This window comes from Ammodytes marinus (assembly GCF_949987685.1).
Source record: "Ammodytes marinus genome assembly, chromosome: 7".
NCBI classification, from domain to species: Eukaryota; Metazoa; Chordata; class Actinopteri; order Uranoscopiformes; family Ammodytidae; genus Ammodytes; species Ammodytes marinus.
The window spans coordinates 28,207,342-28,232,873 of NC_137211.1; the positions used below are offsets into that span (position 1 = coordinate 28,207,342).

General features: G+C 41.1%; 1 protein-coding gene across 1 annotated transcript; it reads right to left on the reverse strand.

The window, feature by feature from the left end:
- Positions 1-27: 27 nt before the first annotated feature.
- On the reverse strand, positions 28-22,358 carry ano11 (anoctamin 11; the record flags this gene model as incomplete). The annotated part of the gene is made up of 23 exons (XM_080030779.1): positions 28-59; positions 1,163-1,346; positions 4,910-5,000; positions 5,563-5,699; positions 5,807-6,012; positions 6,277-6,413; positions 10,076-10,173; positions 10,364-10,418; positions 10,520-10,631; positions 11,216-11,318; positions 11,980-12,078; positions 14,567-14,704; positions 15,357-15,500; positions 15,614-15,710; positions 17,233-17,323; positions 18,833-18,998; positions 19,776-19,886; positions 20,078-20,135; positions 20,234-20,370; positions 20,767-20,874; positions 20,962-21,122; positions 21,215-21,335; positions 22,227-22,358. The coding sequence occupies 23 exons, from the start codon at positions 22,356-22,358 to the stop codon at positions 28-30; spliced, it is 2,718 nt and encodes a 905-aa protein (XP_079886905.1).
- Between the last annotated feature and the right edge of the window lie 3,174 nt (positions 22,359-25,532).

The following is a 25,532-nucleotide window of genomic DNA, read 5'->3' on the forward strand; positions in this document are numbered from 1 at the left end:
TCCAGAAAGCAGCTCACCAGAGGAGGCCTAATTGAGGTTTCCAAAGGACGCGTCGCTTGCTTCAGGGTGATGTGCAGTTGGGTTTGCACAAGGAAAGGAATGGGGAAGGAGCGGGGAGAGACAGAGAGAAGAGAGGATTAGTTATGTCTGACTGAGACTACTGTAAGAGATGAGGAGAGAGAGAAAAAAAAAGCTGACGCAGACGATCTCTGTTGCAACATGCTACTGTATAACAGCTGGCACTATACTCCTGGCTCAAACTGGTGTTAAAAGGGATCACTGGCAATGAATCATGATGTTACTTTTTTTTTTGTTCTCTGTCAGAGAAGGAGACTATATGATAAATGTCACTCTAGGTGTTAAGTACAGAGCCTGGATGGAGCGGAAACAGCTGGCCTGGTTTGGTCCAGTGATACAGAATGCATATATCAGCACCACTAAAGCTTACAAATACACATATTCACATAACATGTAACACTGACATGTAATGACACACATATCACTTTGGTGCCATTGTACTTTTACAGAGATTCTAACCTTTGTGTACAGCCAGAGATATAGTGAAGAAACCAATGCACAGATGTGGCCAGGCTAGCTGGCTCTGGGTATTTATGCTAAGCTAGCAAAGTCATGTTCTGTATATCCTGACTGCATCTCCACAGTTCACTCACAGATATGAGGTAACATTATAGGATGTTTATGGTGTTTTTCTCGTGTTTACAAAATGATGGTGTCAAAATGTATGCAAATCCGTTCTTGCAGTGAACATCAATGTAATTACATCTGTAAGACATTAGATCTTGGGCTCCCTGGCAACAGCTCTGACACATTAAATAAATCCATGTAACCATCATTTGCTGGCATGATCCGAGGGCCCTGTGTTTTACAGTTATGTTCTTATTTATCAAATTATTTTTTGTGTCCTTCAGTTTTCAAAAAGTATAAAGAAGTCACGTGTGTGTGTATGTGTGTGTGTGTGTGTGTGTGTGCGCGTGTGTGTGTGTGTGTGTGTGTGTGTGTGTGTGTGTGTGTGTGTGAGCGTGTGTGTGTGTGTGTGTGTGTGTGTGAGTGTGTGTGTGTGTGTGTGTGTGTGTGTGTGTGTGTGTGTGTGTGTGTGTGCGTGTGTGTTTGTGTGTGTGTGTGTGTCTTATGTAGTAGTTACCTGGGCTGGAGGTTCCCTGGCTGGCGGTAGCAGCCTCTTGGCCCTTGCCCCCCAGTAGAGCCTCCTGGTTCTCAGCCAGCGCCTGCTTGGCCAGGTAGCGCTCTCTCTTCATCTTCAGCTGCAGGGACTCAGGCACATCAGGGACGATCCAGTCGATGGCTCGCAGCACAAAGAACACCACGTGCTGGAAGAGGGACAGTTTAACAGTTAACCCTCCTGTTATGTTCCGGGTCAAATTGACCCATTTCAAAGTTTGAAGATCTAGGAAAAATTGTTAAAATTATTTTTTCAGTATGAAACTTCTTCTGCTTGCCTTAATTAGGGTAATCAACATATAATATGAAAATATTTCATCTCACACATTTGCAACCACTCCCTGCATGTTTATATCACAGAGATACTGTTCGGGTCAATTTGACCCGGCAGTAAAACTGGAGGTAAAAGGGTGTCATAAATGTAAGACTATTTATTTCTTTACAACTGTGAGACATATTTCACCCAAGTCTCATACATGCACACACATACACACGCACACACACACACCCACACACACACAAACACACACACACAGTTGCAAGTGTTATGACTTTTGACGGGAACCATTTATGTTCCCTTGGGAAAACTCCACCCACATTCAGTGGACACTCAATAAGGGAGGGGCTAAACATACAAAATATTCTCTGCATGGGAGTCCTACCAACATTACACTCTGTCAGGCAGACCTTTACAAAATGAGAAGCAGAAGCAAAAGGATGACAGTCCAGGAGGCTCTGGAAGTCATCATTGATCATGCTAGTGAGATAGAGGAGGATGTATCTTGAGCTAAATTCTGATTCTAATGATTCTGAATTTGAACCAGATGAGGGAATTGCTATTCCTATTCCTCCTAGCAAGACATTCATGTCAACAAACTGTGAAATTCATCCCCAAATATGCGTCTGCAGAAAACATACAGGTGAAACTCATATAATTAGAATATCATATCATTGAAAATGAATTGGAATTAAGGCAAGAAGTCATGCAGAATGGACCCAAACCAAGTACTGAGTACACATGCATGATTATACTTTATAGAGGGCTGATATTTCTGTATTAAAAATCTCTTTTTTTATTGATTTCATGTAATTTCAAATTTTCTGAGATTTTAAATTTGGGATTTTCATAAACTGTGTAAACCATAATAATCTAAATTATAACAAATAAAGGCTTTGAATATCTCAACTTTCATGTAATGGGTCTATATACTATTAGTTTCACCTTTTGAGTCAAATTACTGAAATAAATGAACTTTTGCATATTCAAATTTTTCGAGTTTCACCTTAAAGACAGTGCCAGGGCCCACTAGGATGGCACTGACTCGTGTGACTGACATCAAGTCAGCTTTTGAGCTGGTCATGCCAGATTCAATATAGAAAATCATTCTGGAAATGACTAATCTAGAAGGGAGGTGTGTTTTTGGGGAAAAGTGGAAGGAGCTGGACAAAACACATTTAGATGCGTATTTGGGGCTCCTCATCCTGGCTGGGGTCGAAGGATGAATTGACAGCCAGTATGTGGGATGCAGAGACAGGCATGGCTATATTTCAAGCCAAAATGTCTCTGGAGACTTTTCACATTGTCTCCAGTGTTCCAAAAGTAATAAAGTGGTGAAACATTACAAAAAAAGTTTGAACATGTATTTTTTTAATGAAAAACAAGTGAATTATCCTTATTGAACCATTACCTGTTAGAGGTAAGGAACACTAAATTGCACAAAATATTGATAGAATAGTTAGTAATGGAGTTGGTAATGACATGTGCACACAGCTTGTTAGGATTATTTTTGGTTTAGGACATATTTTGGAGATTTAAACATGCCCCGGGTCAAATTGACCCGGAACACCATTGCTGTTCCTGACAAATGAACATAACAGGAGGGTTAAAGACCTACTTCACCAGTGGAAATATGGAGGTGTATTGAACTCTGGGATCCTATGTAGTATAAATGTGCAAACATTTTAGAAATCGGTTCATCCTAGCCTGAGAAAAGGCAAAAAGAGTTTTATGGTCTCACTGTCTACCCTACATTTTACTAGTGTGACATCACACATGGGAAAATGTAGGGTTAGGATTAACAGGACAGTTGGGCCAAGGGAAAACTGAGGAAAGAAAAACCTCATTCATTATATTATAATAGCGATTTTATAATGATAGAACGCCGGTTCCGTATGGGTGAAGTATTCCTTTAAGCTCCTAACTACCTCTCCTGTCATTAAAACTGTATGAAAGTTTGACGTACAGAACCAGGTGGACATCACATGTGACGTTGGGGAAAGCAACATTTGTATTTGAGATTATGGGGCACCGCCAAATGTGTATCTTAAAGAATAATTCCTCATTTAGAGTCCACTTCTTCTTGTACTTGTATTTATGTATCATAACTAGCAAACTCAGGTGAAAGTGGCTAAAAGCTCTAAAAACGTGTACGTAGACCTTGAGCTAAGATGCCCTCTCTATTCCCTGTGAAATGTTATTCATTTCAACCTCTCCTTCTTTTAAATACACTTCTTAAATTAAAAGATTTTTTCAGAATTCCACGGCAGCTAAAAACCCTGCTACCGTACATCCTCCCAATATGTATGACTCCTATTTCTCTCCTTAGGGATCAATATTTATTTTCCACTTTGATCTGACACAATTTCCTTTTGTGATCACAACAAGTTTGAAATGGCAAAATATGCAAAAAAAACATATATGTATCATACACCTCTTTGCTATGGAGCTCAACTGCTGTCACAAGCCTATTAGAGACACCACAGTGAGCCTCACTATTGCACTGGGTGACAGAGTTCATTCAGTCAACCCCACATCAATTGCTACCATAAATCCTCAGTTGTGCACAAAATATGAACTAATCGATGCTGAAGATAGTTTATTGCCTCATTTAATCTTCGTGAGTGAGTATTGTCGCCTAAAAAAACTACAGTCATCAGCTTATTTAGTGAAATGATTTAGCACTTGGAATTTTTTTTTATTATATTTGTGAACTGGAAGCTTAAAAGACTTGGTGTTTTTGCTGTGGTTTTGATAGAAATGGAACTGGCTTGGGGGCTGAGGAAAACACAGTATACCACAGCCTACTCCTTTGACTGTGGTTGTGTGGAGGTTTTTAGAGATTATTGAAATGGAGTTAACTGATGCACTGTGAATGCCAGATATCGAAACAGAAAAAAATAAAAAATGAGCAGCAGGAGGAGGAATTGCTTCAGAAGTCTTTGATGTACACACAGACATACAGAGGGCGAGGAAAAAAAAAGTGCCAGATAAATGGAGGGTGACAGGGCTGAGATGGATGCAACTGAATTATTATAAACTTTGAAAAGAGAGACGGTGCCTGAGGTAGATGCTGAGAGATGTAATTGCATGGTGGAGGAGAGAGAAGACAATGACAGAAGAGGCAAGTAAGTGAAAAGGAAAGATGAAAGCTCACAACACCACACCTCTGAATGTCACACTTCTCCGATTTAGGCATGAATCATTCAACCTGCTCCCAGTGACTGCTACAAAATAACATAGAATATGACTGACTGGTTCGGGGCAAGCATTGTGTATGATGGAAACACTCAAAGATACATTAAGAGATAAGGGGGGTAAATGAGCAGTATAGACTGGGTAACAGAAGAATGACTGGGGGATAGGCAAAATATATATAAATGATTTAAATGAAAGAAACCTATCAGTAAACACAGAGACTAAGCACGTTCATACCTCGAAAGCGATGATGAAACCGAGTCTGACGGCAAGAAGCTCCCAGTAGAACAGTGTGTAGTTTCCATTGTCGTCTCTGTACGCCTTATATCTAAATAAATAAATAAAATACACTGAACAATGAGTTGAACTTCAGTCATACTACCGACGTCTGGTCAAGCCTGAGATCTTAAAGGTGCAGTGTGTAATATGACATCATCAAGTAAGTTCTACAAAGTTCGAAAATGCAACGCTCCCTGGGTAACCCCAACCCTTTAGAATAATAACAGAAGCTACAGTGGCCTTCAAGGACAAGAACAATTCAAAATTTTAAACAATGCACCTGATGACATTCCAACTATGACACTTTCAAGATGGCGGCACTAGGCCTTGGTCCAAGATATGCAGAAATATGAACATATATGAGACCCTTTCTAAGGGAAAAATAAATAATAAAATAAAATAAAAAAAATTCAGCTATTATGCACTAAATTAAATGTACTTATGGATATTAAACTTACTTTCTACAAAATCTACTAGGAAATAAAACCCAAAATTCTACACACTGCAGGTTTAAGTCAGCCAAATGAAAACAGACCTTGACATTTTTTTTTAACTCTTATAACTTGTTTCCAAAATGACATGAAATAAAAGCTGTTTGCGGAACAGCGTACCTGCACATGGGGTTCTCAGTGTAGTTCAGCGGTGCGTAGGCCAAGGTGAAGTTGACGTATCCGTTGAGATCATTATCGAACTTGTACTGGTAGAGCAGGCGAGGTAGAAAATCGGAAGTGAAGGCTATAAGGAAAGCCTGCGGATAATAGAAAAAGAGAAGAAAGCAGAAATGTATAATGTAGTACAATAGATAGATCGGTGTCTAGTCTGGTGTATAGTAGGTGTGGTTTACAGTGGGCTCACGTTTGCGATGACGGACAGGTGTGACAGAGCTTCCAGAATGTTGAACCAGACTCCTATGTTCTGTGCGCGCTCAGCCACAGGCCTCCGGTACTCACACACAAACTTGTGAGCGTCCAGACGGATCTCCACCCAGTTGTTGAGCAGAGCGAAGAGGGGAGCCAGGGGGAACGCTGCCACGAAGATGGTGATGAAGCCAAACTGGAGCACTGCAGTACAATGTGTGTGTGTGTGTGTGTGTGTGTGTGTGTGTGTGTGTGTGTGTGTGTGTGTGTGTGTGTGTGTGTGTGTGTGTGTGTGTGTGTGTGTGCATGTGTGTGTGTGTGTGTTTGTGTGTGTGAGATTGTGTGTGTGTTTGCAAAAAAACATAGCAGAAAGTATAAAAACACACATCACATTACTCTTTTTTGTTGCATCATACTGTAAATGATTGACATGTGAATGGTTGATGGCATCAGATCCAGGATACTTGCCCATCTCCAGGTATTCCTCAAAGAGGCCTTCACACTCCACCAGCTGGTAGTCTTCCTCCCAGCGCCGAGGCTCATGGGAAGCCTGACTCCCCAGCACCTTGGACAACGATCTCTTCTGGTGCCAGGCCTTCACTTTACTGTCAGAGCACAGAGACACAGAGCACGCTTATTAAAGGAATACTTCACCCATACGGAACCAGCGTTCTATCATTATAAAATCACTATTATAATATAATGAATGAGGTTTTTCTTTCCTCAGTCTTCCCTCAGTCTTCCCTTGGCCCAGCTGTCCTGTTTAACCTGACCCTTACTGTGATGTCACAAGAAGGAAAATGTAGGGTTAGACAGTGAGACCATAAAACACTCTTTCTGCCTTTTCTCAGGCTAGGATGATCCGATTTCAATTTATTTTGCACATTTATTCTGCACATTTATACTACATAGGATCTCCGAGTTCAATACACCTTCATATTCCAACCGGTGAAGTAGGTCTTTAAACTACAGTCATATGAAAAAGTTTGGGAACCCCTCTCAGCCGGCATTATAATTGACTCTGCTTTCACACAAAAAAGATAAAAGTGGTATGTCTTTCATTTACCAGGAACAGCTAAGTACTGGGATGTTTTCCAAACAAAGATTTTTTGAAAAGCAGTATTTAGTTTTATGAAATAAAATAAAATGTGAAAAACTGGCTGTGCAAAAATATGGGAACCCTTGTGGTCTTGCTGATTTTAATGCCTGTAACAGCATGTAAAACTGAGGACTTTAAACACAAAATTGGTTGGATTATGTTGTTAAGCCTTGAACCTCATATAAAGGTCTGTTTAATCAGGATAAAAGGTATTGTAGGTGCCTAAATGCAAGTTCTACTTCTCTTTGACTCTCTGCAGAAGTGAGACAGAATGCGATCATCAAAACAGCTCCCAAAAGATCTTAAAAACAAAGATTATTCATTGTCATGGTTTAGGGGAAGGCTGCAAGAAGCTTTCCCAAAGGTTTCAATTGTCAATTTCTACTGTAAGGAACGTTGTCAGGGAATGGAAGGACACAGGCACAGTTGCAGTTAAACCCAGGTCTAGCAGACCAAGAAAAGTACAAGAGCGGCATATGCGGCGGATTGTGAGAATGGTTGCACACAACCCAAAGATCACCTCCAAAGACCTGCAAGAACATCTGGCTGCAGATTGTGTATCTGTATATGGTTCTACAATTCAGTGCAATTTGCACCAAAACATCTGTATGGCCGGGTGATGAGAAGGAAGCCCTTTCTGCGCCCACGCCACAGATACAGTTGCATGGAGTATGCAAAAGCTCATTTAGACAAGCCAGCTTCATATTGGAAGAAAATGCTTTGGACTGATGAGACAAAAATTAAGTTATTTGGTCTTTATAAAAAGCAGATGTTTTGGTGCAAATTGCGCTGAATTGTTGAACGATGTACAGATACACAATCTGCAGCCAGATGTTCTTGCAAGTCTTTGGAGGTGATCTGTGGGTTGTGTGCAACCATTCTCACAATCCTCCACCTATGCCGCTCCTGTTTTTTTCTTGGTCTGCCATGCCTGGGTTTAACTGCCACTATGCCTGTGTCCTTCCATTTCCTGACAACGTTCCCTACAGTCGAAATTGACAATTGAAACCTTTGGGAAAGCTTCTTGCAGCCTTCCCCTAAACCATGACAATGAACAATCTTTGTTTTTCAGATCTTTTGGGAGCTGTTTTGATGATCCCATTCTGTCTCACTTCAGCAGAGAGTCAAAGAGAAGTGCAACTTGCATTTAGGCACCTAAAATACATTTTCTCATGATTAAACAGACATTTCTATGAGGTTCAAGGCTTAACAACATAATCCAACCAACTTTGTGTTTAAAGTCATCAGTTTTACATGCTGTTACAGGCATTAAAATCAACAAAACCACAAGGGTTCCTATATTTTTGCACAGCCAGTTTTTCACATTTTATTTTATTTCATACAACCAAATACTGCTTTTCAAAAAATCTTTGTTTGGAAAACATCCCAGTACTTAGCTGTTCCTGGTAAATTAAAGACATACCACTTTTATATTTTTTTTTGTGAAAGCAGAGTCAATTATAATGCCGTCTGAGAGGGGTTCCCAAACTTTTTCATATGACTGTATGTATGCATGAATAAAAAGGCTAAACAAGTGGCCATGTGTTATGCTAAACAAGTGGCCAATCCCACACAGGATTACAAGACACCGAACATTGCATGGATCAAATACAGGATAAACTCAATCTAAGTATATAGTGACATCTTTCTCTTAGCCCAAGCCTTTTCAATAAAGTCAACAATACAGCTAATGCTATATACAACATCCTTTACATCCAAATTGTTCAATAACCTTTGTCTCAAGTCATGGTAAAACAGACAATATGAAATAAAGACAATTTCATTTTCGATCTATATAAATTATAAATAGGAAGTGAACATGACATGAAAGTAGTGTTGATGTAGAACTTTTCTACAATACAATACAGAGAGGTCATACTATATCTATAAAACAACAGTTCTGGGGCTGTTGTTAACACTGCATTTCCTATTTGTTTACATTGTTTTAATTGATCTTTGTCTGAATTATTGTACTATGTACAATCTGGATTCACTAGAATTAACATACACGTCTCTAGTATGGACAACTGAGTTACAATATGGTCATTTCAGTGGTCCTGATCATGGGTTTCCTTCAAAGCTCAATGTATTCAGAGCTGCTGTCAGAGTTACAAGCCCCTAAGGCTCAAAAGCGTACGCAGGTGGTTCTGCTTCTCTTGATAATGATTTCTCACTGTGCTATAAGACATACAGTATGTATCTGCCTCACATCAGCGCAGTATGTCCAATTCCACCCTAATCACCAATCACAAATAGCACACGAACACGTAATATATTCATATTGAGACATCCACTATCTCCTGACCTATGAAACAAAATGAAGAGGAGAACACAGCCAGTGACCTCCATGTTGGCTCTAACACACACAGGCAGCTGTCACTAACAATATATCCATTTATATTGGTTTATCCCCCTATCACACACAGATCAAAGCAGGTTCCCTCCATCACTGGGTAATGAGACAACCTGACAGCCACAGGATAGATAGAGAAAGCCACAACCCCACTCTGACAAACAGAACACGGCCGGCTGCCTGCCCCCACACTCTACAAGCTACAATCAATCATTTCATCAATCACAAAAAAGCTGACCCTTACAAAACCTCCCATCCACAACCCTGTCATCAGTTCTTCCCATGGAGGGTCCCATTCTGCTGTCGCTTTCTGATGATTGGATTTGTCTTATGTAGTTCTACCAGCACACACACATGCACACAGACACGCACACACACACACAAGCACACACACACACACACACACACACACACACACACACACACACACAGTGCCGCAGAGATACAGCAATGAGCTTTACTGCATCAAGCAAACGTAGCTGCAATCAGTATGACACACTTCAATAACCATGAAAAAAGGCATCCAGATGAACAATAAATCCCATCTTTTTAGGCTAAATATGTCACATACACATTTATTGTGTTTTGTCTGAATCCATTTGAGGGGTCTCACTTTGTTTTTAAAGGCTTCTTATGAATCCAAGCTGATACTACTCTGATCATCTTAACAACTTGATTTGGACAATTTCCATTGACAAATTGCCCTTATTTTGTGGTGCGGATAGCCTCTCTCCTCTGTATTCTTTAGTAAAAGCGTTCAAACATGATGATAGACTCCCATAGTGGTAGTACAGTGTTGTGGCTTGTAAACCTACGGTATGATGAACTCCTGAATGTTGTTGATGAGCTGCTTTCCCACCATGATGATGAAGAGTTGCTCGGCCAGTTCAATGAGGCAGCCCCCGGGTCCACACTGCAGTGTCAACACACACACACACACACACACACACACACACACACACACGCACACACACACACACACACACACATAAATGAGAACACAGTGGCGCAGCACATTTCTAACATGCTTGGCGAAGAATTCAACAGAAGGGCTAAAAAAAAAATGTCTCCCTTTGACATTTATTGGTAAAATCCAGACTCACATCTTCATTTCTCATCCCGAACAAGGTCCCATAGTTGGTAGGGTAACCCACAAACCTACAGACACGGAGAAATAAGACACACAGCTCAAACCCTATTTGTCACAAAATAAAAATAGTTCCTATCACAATTGTTGTCCTGGGTGAATCATGTCTCACCGGCCCTTGAAGAAGGCCACGTAGAAGGGGGACGAGTAGAAGTTGACAAACTGGAAGATGAACACCTTGAAGATGAAGGCGTTGTCATACTGGGTTTGTGTCCTGTGCATCTCTGCAACAGAGAAAGCACCAACGCACAGTCATTCATTCTGTAATACTTTTTTGTGTTTGTCTTCCACACAAGGTTGGCTAGCTGTTTATTATGTCGACTGACTTTCATAGCGATGTTGCCATGTTCTGCAGTAACTCTTTTACATATTGTCATCTTAACTGATATGCAAAAACTATGTAAAATGAACCAAGATATAAACAGGAGTTATCATGTAAAGTAACACATGGACTGAAAGGGACACAACAACTGAGCGTGTGTAAACTTTCTGCTTTGACCTTTCACTAATGACTATTAGTGTAATATACCTTTGGAAGAAATAAGCCACCACGATGTTACCAGATAAGAAGTTGCAGCTACTATACCAAACACAACTGTAATAGATTTTTCTAAAAAACAACAAAAACACAGCACTCTGAAATGTCTTTTTGTTCCCCTCGCTTTTTCTTATTATGCTGGGATGCCATTAGAGACATTATGGGCTCTTTGGGGAGTGTGAGCTTTTAGTTAGTGGAGACCCAGTGAGAGGCTGAAATCAATACGCAGCATTGAGGTACGAGGTGTTAGAGAGCAGTATTGATTCTTACCCCATTTAGTGAGCTGCTCGGCTAATGCAGTGTAGACCTGGCCCATCAACAGGATGAGGCCCAGATTCACAATACTGCCGGAGATGGTGGCTATGGTCCCTGCCTGAGGACGAGATCACACACATGTTTGAATGTAAGGAATGCTCTCACACACACACACACACACACACACACACACACACACACACACACGCCCACACCAACAGGGCACAGAGCTGTTAAATGTTACATATTGTGATAATTTTCTGGTTCAAAATTGTAATATGGGTTTGTACTAGAAACTGTGTTTTATGGTGTAGTGTCCAGAAAACTCATTGTTTTTTTTCACATTTCCATTACTGAAGAACATCTTAACAGCCTCTGTCTGAAACGCTCCGTTTTAGAGCCTGTCACTTTAAGCCCCGCCTTCCAAAAAAACCTAGTCTGCTCTGATTGGCCTGAAACTAACTGCTAGTTTGAATGTCAATGCCAGCTAGATCCAGGGGGTATCTGGGGTTGTGCTCATCACAGGTGGTGTTGGTGCTAAATTAAGTTGGTAATGAGGGTGTGTGGGTGAACCCCTTATGACGTCATAATGGGAGAGAAATCTGACTGGTGTTTTTGAACACAGGTTTTCAGAAAGCTGGAGGTGGAGAAAAAGAAAGAGGGTCGATCACACTGGGGACCCATGTTAAAGTAGAAAAACAAAGATGAAGAAGTGCCTTTAGGCTTCATAGGTGCCCTTTAAAGGAGCTAGAGTAGACTGCTGTGTAGCTCCCATTTACCTCAGTGCGCAAGACGGGGCTCCCAGTATGGAACATCATTACGCTGATGATACCACGGCACACCACCACCGTCACTAGGAAGATCATCACCACACACAGCTAAAAGGGAAGACAGCGGGTCAAAAACAAGTCAGTGGGTGAGTCGTGTGCATCCGTCCCTATCAATTAAACATGTAATGTAAAAGAAGAAGAAAAACATCAAAGAAATGAACTACAACATCTCAGTGAAGTAGTTCTTAATGAGGTTTAGGTTTAAGATCAAGTTCAAATGAATTTACATAGCACATTGAAATACCACCATGGTTAACCAAAAAAATAAAAAAACAACCACCAACAATTATACAAGACACACAACAGTAGAAAGAGGCCAAGGTGTGGAGAAACTCAACTCTAACTGAAAGCCAACGAGTACAAGTGGACCTTGGAAGTTTAGGTGCTTTGACTGGAGTGTGTATGTAAGAGCTTTCATAAATAAGAAGGGGCCTACACATTACAAAACCTTAAATAGCAGAAATTAAATATTAAAATCACTCCTAAAGCAGACAGGCAGCCAGTGGAGCTAGGCCAAATCTGGGGTAATGTACTCACGCTTTCTAGTCCCAGCTATCAGCATTCTGGACTAACTGTAGCTGACAGTGGTGGTGCACTCCATTTATGCAGATTTTCCACCAATGGCTATTATTGCAGCAAGCCATCTACAACACCAGTCCACATAGTATAGGCTGGCTGTTTCCATCAGTAAAGAAGAAAGCTCCTTGCCTAGAAAGGATTCAATCTCTTGATGCACTTTTGCCTGTTGGTACCATGTATGTTTACCAAACTTCATCATCATTGTCAGGAAAAGGGTTGGGGAAATACCCATTCTCAGATCCCTATCCAAGAACAAGTTAATCCTGAGACCTGAGTATACTGTGTGTGTGTGTGTGTGTGTGTGTGTGTGTGTGTGTGTGTGTGTGTGTGTGTGTGTGTGTGTGTGTGTGTGTGTGTGTGTGTGTGTGTGTGTGTGTGTGTGAGCGTGTGTGTGTGCGGATGAGATTATCAGATCATATCAAGCCCTGTGGGAAAATGACCTGAATTCATTATTAGAAAAGGGTCGGGTTACCAGCACTGCAGGATAGAGTGGCACACGCAGGTAAGAAAAACCCCACCCTCTCTTTCTCTTCAGGATCACAAAAGTAAAAGCATGAAAGATACCGAGACTCTGACTCCACTGAAACCAAGTGTAATAGGGAAGACATAAGAAATAGACATAGAGAAAACCTTTGTGCATACTTATACAGGATCTGATTAGATACTGAATTCCAATCACAATCAGGATGTTTTGAGATTAGTTGGTGGCAGTCACTGGCCAATTTCATAATTAAGACTGATAACCACTATATTAGATAGATAGAAGAATAGAATAGCCTTTATTGTCATTGTATGTTGTACAATGAAATTTGAGTGCCACTCCTCTGGTGCAATCAGCATGCAATATAAATATAAATAAACATTTTAGAACAGAAGATAAGGAAATATTGTTAAGCTATTTACAAAAAAGAGACTATATTTATATATCTATCCTATTTAAATTGTAACTATATAAAGAAAGAAACTATATATATATATCTATAACTATAAAACTATAACTATATAACTATTGAAAAAGAAACTATGTATATATCTATAACTGCATAAATAACAGAATCTGCAGCAAACCTATGTAAGCAAACAAATAAATAAATAACAAAAATGGCAGGTCAACCAGGGAGAAAATGTTATTGGTATTGCACTTAAATGATTGTGAAATATTCACAGTATAGCAGTTTGTATGATCAATATGATTGAAAATGTTTACAGTATGCGGCAGTTGTATAATCAATATGATCAGTATGTGTCCCAGTGTGCAGGTAGTCCTATTTTTGTTTCATCATGTTATTTGTCTCTGTGATGGCTCTGGGGAAGAAGCTGTCCCTGAGCCTGCTTGTCCTGGCTCTATGTGACCTGTACCGCCTGCCGGAGGGTAACATGTCAAACAGGTGGTTAGCGGGGTGGGAGGAGTCTTTGATGATGTTTCCAGCTCTGCTGCGGTAGCGAGAGCTGGCAATAGTCTCCAGGCTAGGCAGAGTGCAGCCGGTGATCTTCTGGGCTGTGTTGATGACCCTCTGCAGCGCTCTCCTGTCTGCTGCAGAGCACCCTGCAAACCACGCTGTGATGCAGTAGGTCAGGATGCTCTCTATGGTGGCGCTGTAGAAGGTCACCAGCAGCCTCTCCTCCAGGTTGTTCCTCCTGAGCACTCTCAGGAAATGGAGACGCTGCTGAGCCTTCTTCACCACCGCCGTGGTGTTGACAGTCCAGGAGAAGTCATCGGAGATCTGCACGCCCAGGAACCTGATGGAGTGGACTCTTTCCACTAAGTCCCCATTAATGTGCAGTGTGGTCGATATTAATCTACCCAAGCAATAACACTGGACACATGTCTTTGAATGCACCCAAAAAAGTAAGTTCTGTTATCCCAAATATGTCATCTACACAGTAATGCTAATGTAACTCAAAATCAAAAACAGCAGAAGAGCTGCCTACACAGTCCTTGTGAACAGTGTCCTACCATCATAATGATGACCATGGAGCCAGTGAACATGCGGGTGAACCTGGTCTTCTCAGAGAAGTAGGGCTCTTTGACCCCAGTCACTGGGTTACGTTCCATACTAGGGGCCATGGCTGCAAACTCCGGCCGAGGACGCTCCTGAGGGAACACAGTGATGACATCAGCATCAATGGAAAACAGTGTGTGCTTGTTTGCTAGAGAGCCCTGGTCTGTGGACCAATGGGGATAGAGATGTGACTTTCTTTAAATAACAGCAACAGGCTAGTAAGAGAGTAATAGTAGTGTAGCTTCTGGGTAAAAATTGACAAAGTCAAATAAAAACACATCTAAGATCTAACTTAACGCTAAACATTATTCAGCTAATGCGCTGTTACAGATTAAACACCAAAGAGGTTCAAGTAGTTTTATTTTATTATATGCTGTCCCTGACTAACTATCATGTTACCTTGTCCAACAAGCTAACAACACCAGCTCTTTCTAAACCATTTCATCCTCAACTGCAGGAAAGAATATTTAGCAAACTGTTGGGGTTTGTGCTTGGCTGTTCAACACGTTCATATAAAGTCTGTGCAAAGAAACTCAGAGCATTGTTAAAATGTTGGTAATGCAAAAAGAAAGTGGTCTTTGCTCTCTTCCCATTGGCTTGCAGACTGCTGGGTTGACCAGTCTGAAGGTTCTCCAGGTGGACTCTAGCCCAATGATCATGACTTACTGAAGAAGCATAATCTGTTGGAGAGCACTATGGTTATCTTCATGAAGAAAGCATGCAAGAAAGGAAGGATTGAGAGACCTCTTCTTCATGGAAGTCCATGCAGTCCCAGTGATGGGCCAGCGTGGCCATCTTTCTCTTCCAGTACTCCAGGAAGGTTACAGCCCAGAAGGACATGAAGACACTGAAGAAGACTGTGCCTGGGTGGTCGAATAAGTAGCCCAACTGCAACACACAAAGGTACAGTACACACACATATCAAAATGTAAGTGTGTCTGCATTGTGGTTCTAAACTATATTGTTTACAAGTGAAATATTCCTTTAAGAAAGTTCTTTACCTTGGCCATGGTGCAGATTTCAGACATGTTCCAGGCCTGGCATGTGTTACAGAGAGGACACATCAGATAGCCTGCTTCACCGCTACAGATCTCCTTACTGTTGACAGACACATAGACAAAGATTAGTTGCAACTTTGAAAAATCTGTTTCAAAGCTTCTTACCTAAAACTGCTATTCATATTTTTGATGCAGCAAATATTTGACCAAAACACAAATCTTTGGTATTTTAATTGCACTCATAAACCCAGGTTGAATTGATTGTGAGAGACAATTAAATCAAACAGATGAAGAGTGTATTAATCAGACTCCAACCTCGAACAAGCAAGAACTTTCGATCCATTAGGGTTATCCAATGAGTTACTGAAACAATGACTACTACACACACAACAAAGCCTGGACCTACTATCTGAGAGACGTCTATCTTCCTTATTTATGTTACAGGGAGATTGTTCTGCACTAACTGTCCATTACCACATGAGCTGGCTGCAGTTTATTGTTGCCACAGACTCTGCTGTCCATCCACTCTCCACTAATCAATGGATGTAATCCGCAGTGTGTGAACTAATGAACCCCATAAATCTCTCTCCATTCCACATTGACTCTCATTCCCTCTAGCCTCCCCTTGTCATTGGTATAAGGTTGTTGTTAACCAAGCTCCACCGCCACCAAATACTCTATAACTGTTTTTATTTTTTTGCATCCCACAGGTGACCACTAAAGGAATTACAATTCTCTTGGGTCTGTTGCTTTTAAGCGACGGTCATTAGGCGACCTCACTGAAAGCGAGCGAAATGAAACAATTAACACATTCCCAGTGAGGTATTACAGGTCCTCTTATCGTGCAAAATACACTTTGAACATTAATATGTGTCCCGGTCGTGACTCGAGACTCCCAAAGTATGAAAAAACCACCATCTCTCCTTTTCTCCACTTCCACCTGTCTGAAATCATGTCAAAAACCCAAGTCAGATTTCCCTCCCCTTATGACATCATAAGGGGGAAAGACACGCCCCCTCATTACCAACATGATTTAACACTACCTTCCCCTTAGCACACACCCAGACACCCCACAGTCTGCCATATTGAGTTGTGCCCCCACATGGGGACCTAGCCAGTCAGACCAACCTGGACATTTTTTGGAAGGCAGGATTCAGCAATGGCACTGTGAGAAATATAATGGTTTTTTTGGACACAACACAATGAAAGCAGTTTCTAGTAGGAACCCAAATCACAATTTTGAACCTGAAAATGAGCAAAACCTTCAACCCATAACTCGATACATCAACTAACCGGACACATTGCATATCTCAGAAGGTGAATTGTCCTGGCTCTCCATATATTGTGTACATGTCCTGCTCATTTATTCTGTGTTATAAACACTATGAAACACCTGTGTGTTTTTTTTTTTTAAAGATATTTTTTTGCCATTTTTATGCTTTATTGATAGTGTAGAGACAGAGTTGAAATGGGGCAGAGAGGGGAGTGACATGCAGAGATCGACCGCGGGCTGGAATCGAACCCGGGTCCGCTGCTGGCCGAGGCCCATGGGGGGTACGCCCTACCAACTGAGCTAAGGGCACCCCCTGGTAGAGTATTTTGTGTGTGGAGTGTGGACTCACGCTGGTGTGTTGGTTCCCATGGACATGACTCCAGACACAAAGACCAGGGTTCCAACCACTGCGGCCGGCAGCAGCCAGGCTGTGTAGAAACCTGCAGAGACATCAAGCTCCATTAGGCTGCAGCTCTCTGCTGATGAAGGGAGGGGAGGTGTGCAGTCACACTGCTGCACTGCTGTTTAATGCAGGGATTTTCTTTAGGAAGAGGAAGGTTTTGCATCGCAGAAGGCATATGTCTCATGCTGAGGGTGCGTTTCACATTCTCAAGCGTGTCCTTACATTTTACTGTAGACAAAGTTGTGTGTTGTCTATGCTACACTCTTCTCTTCATCCAGACATGACGGACTGTACTATCCATGTGCTGTTTCTGTTCAAATATACAGTATGTTTAAAAAGGGGGAACTCTCTGTGCATCAGGTGGTTTACCATCACAACCAGGCAGAATATAGGCTGGACTGCTTCAATATGTCTTGTGTATGAAAATGTTATGGATTAATTTATTACAGACAAAGAGGGCAAATAATATTGACTACCGGGATATACAGTATAAGGGAGGATTTCTTAAAATGCAAAAAAGAAATACTAAATATCCAAACCATTTATTATGGTCTTCATAATAATTATATTTACCATTGTTGTTATGTGATCAAATTCCATCTGCTGGTGTAGACCGTGACATGCAGTTAAAAGCTCCCCAACAGGCTAAGCATTTATTCCCATCAGTCTCAGCTTCACTGCATGCATATTATCAAATGTTAGCATGCTAACACTCAAAACTAAGATGGTGAGCTTGTAAATATGATAGCTGCTTAACATCAGCATTCGAGCATTGTCATTGTTAAAAATTGTTACCATGTATGGCCTCAGAGATTATGACTACATGCTTGTTTGAATACCATCAACCAAAACAACACAAAAGAAAAACCTATTTCAGTCAAAGTGGAAACAACTATAGCTGCAATCTAAATATAAAATAACTGATGACATACATATCCAACCCTTTGATATTAAGGACCTATTTTGCAGCAATAACAATCTGTGAAAGTAATTAACAATATAACCTTTATTTTTATACAGGTATATATCCCATTGAGACCGAAGACTCTTTTGCAAGGGAGACCTGTTTTTCCTTTCCCACGTTACCATTCACACACACATTCATACACCGATATCAGGCTAACTATCGACATTCACATGAGGCAAGGTGGGTGAAGTGTCTTGCCCAAGGACACAACAACTATGACACAGGTGGCAGGGCGGGGATCGAACCTCCAACCCTTTGATCATCGGCCGACCCGCTCTACCAACTGAGCCACAGTCGCCCCAAATACTAGGGATATGGATAGGAATACAATATACACTAGGGAAATGGTCCGTTACTAAAATTAAGCAAGTTTTTTTTCTCTAAATTTGACCAACTACCTATTGGACCTTCCAGATAAAGATGTATTTAACCTCAAATCACTTAATTACAGATATGTCACAGCACCGTTTATTAATACATTTGCAATTTTGTATTTGAACTGAATTTTAAAAAATGTAGGGACTCGATTAGACTTTTCTCTGTTGATCATAGTAAATGCAAAAAACTGTACTTATGTACCCAGCCAGGCGAAGTAGAGTGCAATCTTCTCTCCAAAGTACTCCCTGATGTGGTCCAGTGGTTGGTACTTGTACCATTTCCACCAGCGGGCCCAGTAGTGGTAGAGAATCTGCCTCTGGTTCAGCTCCTCAGGTCCAGTCTCATATCTAGGAAGCTGAAAGGGGCCCTGGGGAAAAAAATAAATTTAAATATTTACTGTATGTATGTATATATATTTTTTTCTCTGTGTTTTAACCCTTATTTAACAGTTTGAAGTAGATAGAGACAGAGTGGAAATGGGGAGAGAGAGGGGGATGACATGCAGTAAAGGTCCACCGGTCGGATTCGAACCCACAACCACTGCGACAAAGACTGAGCCTTTATGTTACGCGCTATACCCACAATGCCACAGAGAATACAAATAAATTGATTAGGGAGGGAAAACAGCACAGATTTATAAAGTTAAAGGTGCTGTAAGCGGAATGGTTCTTTTAGCTAACTTCCTGTCAGTGACTGCAGTTAGCAGTCCCCTCGCTCGTCCCTACGTCACCACATTAATGCACTGCGGTCTTCAAGCAGCGAGTTATCTAGCATCATCTCAGATCCGTAAGTGTGATAAAACATGATAAAAACCATCAAAACAGACATTGGGAAGGATTTTTATCTGCCCCGAAATTGTAGGTGCATACACATTCACCCATCTGTCGCTCTGTGCACTTGCACCGGCAGTGAGACGGGTGCCGTTTGTAGCGTTCTCTCTTCTGATTGGCTATCATCAGTAGTGGGATCCCCGAAAAGTTTATTTGCCGATTTCATGCAGAGCGGTTGACTGACAGATCAGAGTTATGAAACGCGCACACTATATACGTGATCACTGTATAAATATAGAGCGATTTAACACTTAAATTAACATAAATATATCGCTTACTTCACCTTTAAAGATAAATAATAAATAGTATCTGACCTCGTGCAGTGGGAAAGCCGCCGCGTACACCCCTTCATTCACCAGTCTGTCCACTCCAACCTCTGCCCTCTTCCTTTTGCCGTACACCGTCCTGGCAAGGATCTCATACACCTGAAACAATACACACTCCATGAGAGGGCCATTTCACACACACACACACACACACACACACACACACACACACACACACACACACACACACACACACACACACACACACACACACACACACACACACACACACACACACACACACACACACACACACACACAGTACATGCTAAGGAATCCCTGTCACTCACCACACGGTGTCTCTGTGTGTTAGTAAAGTAGCTTTCATGGTCATCACAGCCAAGGAACCTAGAAAACAGAGACATACATTGATTCAAATGAACATCTATATACTGTGATCTAATATAGACTGATCCTATTGTTTACCAGTGTTCATCAGAGCTCACCTATTCATCTTTGACTTGCGAAAGGCACATGTGTAATAGTCCAGCGGCCTGTTTGGCACAGCCTCCATCATTACATTAGGTATGCATAGTCTACTCAGCACCCGGGCTGATGTGTTCAGGTCCAGGTTTGTCTGAGCCTGGAAGTAAAAACACACGTTTATTCAGCATGAACACATTTGATCACTATTGTCTTCATAAAGCTGCAACCCTCTAATGTCAGTCCATTTGGCGATAGTCCCCCAGTGTTGGTTGAAAATCCTCCACCACATCCAGCGAAATCACTTTTGGTCAAAATCAGTATATGTCTCCTCATGATCATCTAACTGTTCGTACTTTGTGCGCTGGAAAAAAACTCTTGTGATTAAACATATATACACAGCCTAGGTTTTGTAAATGGGTATGTAAACAAAGTGTTTGCAACATGCTGGTTTACAGAGCCTAGGCTGTGTATTAACAATGGATTATCGTTTGTGCACACACACAGTACGGACAGGTAGCTGAACTTCAGGAGATAAGGAGCTAGCTGCACTAACCTGTAGTGGAGCTCTCACACAGAGCTCCTCTGCATAGTACACCAACACATCCCAGGGAGCGCTCAGTTTCAGGAAATGGACCGTTTTCTTTTCATTCGCCGTTTCCTCCTATGAGAAAAGAGGTTTCAATACAATGAGCCAATCGAAAAAATCCTTAAATGGATGAATAATAATCTTACATGTGACCTACAGTACCTTCTCCATGAGCAATCCAGCAGCCTCCAGATTGAGAACAAACTTGTCCCTCCACTTGGCCAGCTGGGCCTTCTTTCGTTCAGACCGGCTGCTCTCCTCACCACTCTTCCCTTTCCCTCGCCGCTTCCTCTGCGAGCGCACTTCCCACACCAGTACAAAGTCTGTACACAGATACAGCATTAATACCCATCAGGTTAAAGGACTCTTCCCACAACAATTCATGAGCTTGGTTCAACTAGTGACCCTGCCTTACCGATTTTGGTTCTTCCATCTCTGAAGTAATTCCCCAGCTGTGGCCCTGGCTGCTGACTCCTTGTATTACAGTGGGCATGAATGGGATCATCAGCGTCCATGTCTTCATCAGCGGCTGAAAGCTAAAAGCATCCAAACTTGTTTATTATCAAAAAGATCAGTTAATTAAAGAGAGCAGTGAGTATACTGCACACACTATCTGTGTTCTCTAAACAGTTCATTTCCTCTGAATGAGGCCCCGACCATAAAATCCTTTTGCTATTATACACAGAACCATAAAAGCCTCATCTTTGCAGCAATGAGTCCATGTGGCTAAATTGTGTTTGACCACACTCCCAGTGATACACATTACCCCACATTACACTAGAAATACAGTAGAAAACTGGCTCAACATCTCAGAGAGGTCAGCGAGTTGTGAATGGATGAGTAGAGTGGACTAGAGCATTATTATGGCTGCTGCGTGAATGTGCAGTTACTTTCAATATCTATGTGAAATGAAAGAAGGGATGTCCCCAACTAAGAATTTACATAGTCAAATCTGATTGGTCGAATTTTTCCTGTGGCCTTATCAGCTAATCTTCAAGTCATGTATTTATCTCTTCTCCTCATTGATCCATATTCTCATTGGCGACATTTGCTTCCATTTCTTTCAGTTTGACTTCTTGACTCAGCATACACATTTATTTGAATGCGACTCAGTTCACCCATACTATATAGATAGATTCATAAGTTCATGAGTGATTTTTCAAATTTTTATAAACATTATAATAGGCCACAATAGGCGCTGTATCATGATTTATTGGGAGAAACCAAGTATGTAAAATCAGATATCCAGATACCTCCATATAGCCTGGATAGAATGCTCCTTGGTTCATGAGCACATTTTGAGACTATTCAACTGTAAGACTGGCAGTCGGATTGGGCTATACTTGGTCTAACAGTGACACTATTGGGCGCCACCCCTAAAGGAAAAGCTGCAGCGCTGTAGTCAAAAAAGTAAAAATAGTGCTTACGCATCTGGGCGGGATGTAGCTCCCGTTGTGCAGGCTCCCATAGCCGTCTGTGCTGTGTGCTGCACCTCCATAGTCCATATCCAGGAGGACCTCTCTGTCTCCCTTCACTAGCTCCGAGCCCTTCCTCAACATGATGGAGAGGATGATGCCAATAGGTCCTGTGGTTGGACACAGATACTGAGCATATGAAATGGTTGTGCAGCAGAAGATATCTCAAGCTTAATACTGGGGAAAAAAATCAAGTTAGACAACTACAGAAATGCTTTAGAGAAAGAGACTGTAAAGAGAGAGAGAGAGAGAGAGAGAGAGAGAGAGAGAGAGAGAGAGAGATAAATGCTTGCTTCTGTACCTTTGCTGTGGTGGATATGAGGCTGCCGTGGCTTCAGTCTGGATCTGCAGCAGTCCTTGCATCCCTTCTCCTCCTCCTCCTCCTGCTCTTCTCTATCTCTCCTCCACTCCTCCGCTCCACTGGCGCTAGATGGCTGTGGAATACCGTAATGGATGTAGTAGCATGCAGGCAGCAGCAACAGCAGCAGCAGCCAGAAGCCTATTTTGCTTGCATTTCAGCACTGGAAATGTACATCAGTAGAGCGCACATCCCACTTCATAAATAATGGAATAGTCAGTCAGGGGCAGAGGATGGGAGAATGAACTCACAGCTCCCCCTCTCTCTCTCTCTCTCTCTCTGTGATCACTATGCAGGATGTAACTTGTGTTGGGGGAATCTCCCCCTCTCTTTAATGGGTATTCCCTGATCCGCGAAAGCTGTCTCTGCACATTTTCATTTGATTGGTTTAGAAACGCACGCACAGTCGCACCCACACTAACATCAATTATTAACAAAGGCTCTACCCTCTGAGCTGATGCAGCACAAGACCAATGTAAAAAATGGGATTTATTTGTCAGATTTTTTTCTTAGATTACCTCATGTTTTATTGATATAATATATACACACAGTACATACACTACATATACTATATTTCTTGCACCCCCTTTGGACTAAAGTGGTGGTGTTTTTACTACGCCAGCTGTTCCTGGGTGAGCGTATACCCATGACAAAGGCATTAAGAAAAACTATATAAAAATATAATTCTTGGTACTGATGGTCTCCTTTGCTGTTACATGTCATTCATGATCAACAGAGGAAAAATCTGACTTTTTCAAAAATATTCCAAAGTTCCTGGTAGCACATTTAAAGTTTAACACTAAAAGTATCCTGCGTTACACTGTTTAAATTGCTGCAGTAACAGAGCTGCATCTAACAAAAGTATAAGGGAAGAAATAAAGAGGAGGAAAAGGGAGACAGAGAGAGGTAGAAGGAAGTGTAATGGCTTACAGAGAGACATTCAGAATACACAGGGAAGTCCAAACTACAGAGCAGAGTAAAGGGGGTAGAGCACAGGGCTGAGACACCAGCTCCATGTAGCCTACACAGCATCACTAAATACAACCAACTATGGGAGTTGATTTGTCATGTCTAACTGCACGAGTGACACATTCCACAGGTCAATACATTCACAATATAGTTTCACCGTTCATTCAGCGTAGACTTTTGAAAAGTTGAAATAATGAATCCACAAATATAAAAAAAAAATTAAAATATATATTATGTAGCCTACATAATGATATGTAATTGTATGTAGTTTGATTATACCGTTGTATTATTATTAGGCTAATATAAAAACTACATTTTAATATAAATAAAACTGTAATCAGACAGTGTGTGTCTTGCCTTATGCCTTTTGTCCTCATGCTGAAAACCAGTGGTAACACTTTACAATAAGGTACCCACAATTGTAGTAACTACTACAACATTATGCATTACCTACCAAACAGTTTTTTTTCTTGTAGGCTAGTAACTACTACATAAAATAAAATATGTAGGCCTAGTAGGTAATGTACATCTAGTTCTAGTTACTATTGTGGGTACCTTCTTGTAAAGTGTTCAGGGGATCAATGTGTCTTTTCTTCCCTTCTTGTAACAGGGTGTTATTGCAGCTGTCAAACAATGCAGACAGCCTTTCCCATAATCCTCTTTGCTCTGCTTCTCTATTTGTTGTTTGCAAAAAAAACAAAACAATAGGGAGAGGAGTTGAGCCTTGTTGAAACCATGGTAACAGCACAAGTACACCCAAGGTGACATTATAATTCTGCCAAAATAATAAAGATGTAATATCGGGAGCAGGACCAGTGGCAACCTGTTACCGTAGCAACTAGAACAAGATCATTAATCATACCAGAGGCTGTGACAATGAACCGATCAATGCTGGTCCATTTTCTTTTTACTATGAACTATGTTATGGCCATAAAGGGATCTCAACTCAGCTATCTTCAAGTAGGCTAGATTGGCTTTTTGGTCAGATCTGATTGGTTGGTTAGAGGCAGTGATCATAGGCACTAGAAGAGATGAGACATGTTTGATTGTGCTTAAAACAAGGAAGCAAACCCAAATGGGAATCAGTGAGTTTAAAGGAAAGTCTCAAAAATCTCTACTCAACCAGCCCTTGAGCAAGGCACTAGTGGGAACCGGGAAGACAGGCGAGGTTGTGCTGGGTAGCTGCAAATGGGAATAGAAGTAACACAGCAAGGTGGTTCAGAAAAAAACACACACTGTGATCATTGTTATTATGCTACATGGGCAAAGGTATACATTGTAAATACACATATGTGATTGTTAATATTGCATTAATATGCTATCAGCCCCAAGGAAGTCTGACAAAAAAGCAAAGCCATTTCTTTTTTTGACCTGCACTGGTGTTATTGTCATGTTTTAAACAGGAAAAGGCATGAGCTTGGCAACATGGTGCCTGGAACATAGTATTGTATGCCACAACTTATTTAACTTCACTTGAACTTAGGAACCTTTTCCAAATTATAAGCAAACAAATCTACAACTCACATAAAATAATAATATGCCAAACACAAGTCCCTGCAAAAAGTTAAGTTTAGAAGTTACTAGGGTTGTGCACATTCTAGTTATTACCAGGTTTGCAAAAGAACAGCATATATACAGCCTCTGGTGGTGACTGGTGCAACATTGAATAGAACATGTTGAACATCTAGTTTGAAGGATCAGAGTAAAAACCACCATTGATTAGGCATACTTATCTGATCATATGACAATGTGTCATATCGTTAGCCTCATAGCATAATTGCCTAAATCATATTTACTCTACTCTACTTTTACTCTACATCTACTCTACATTTACTTTTCGTTAGCCTAATAGCATTTTTTTTTTTATCCCGGTAAAGGGTTTTTACTGGGAGTTTTTTCTCAGCCGAGCTAAGGGTGTAAGGGCAGGGTGT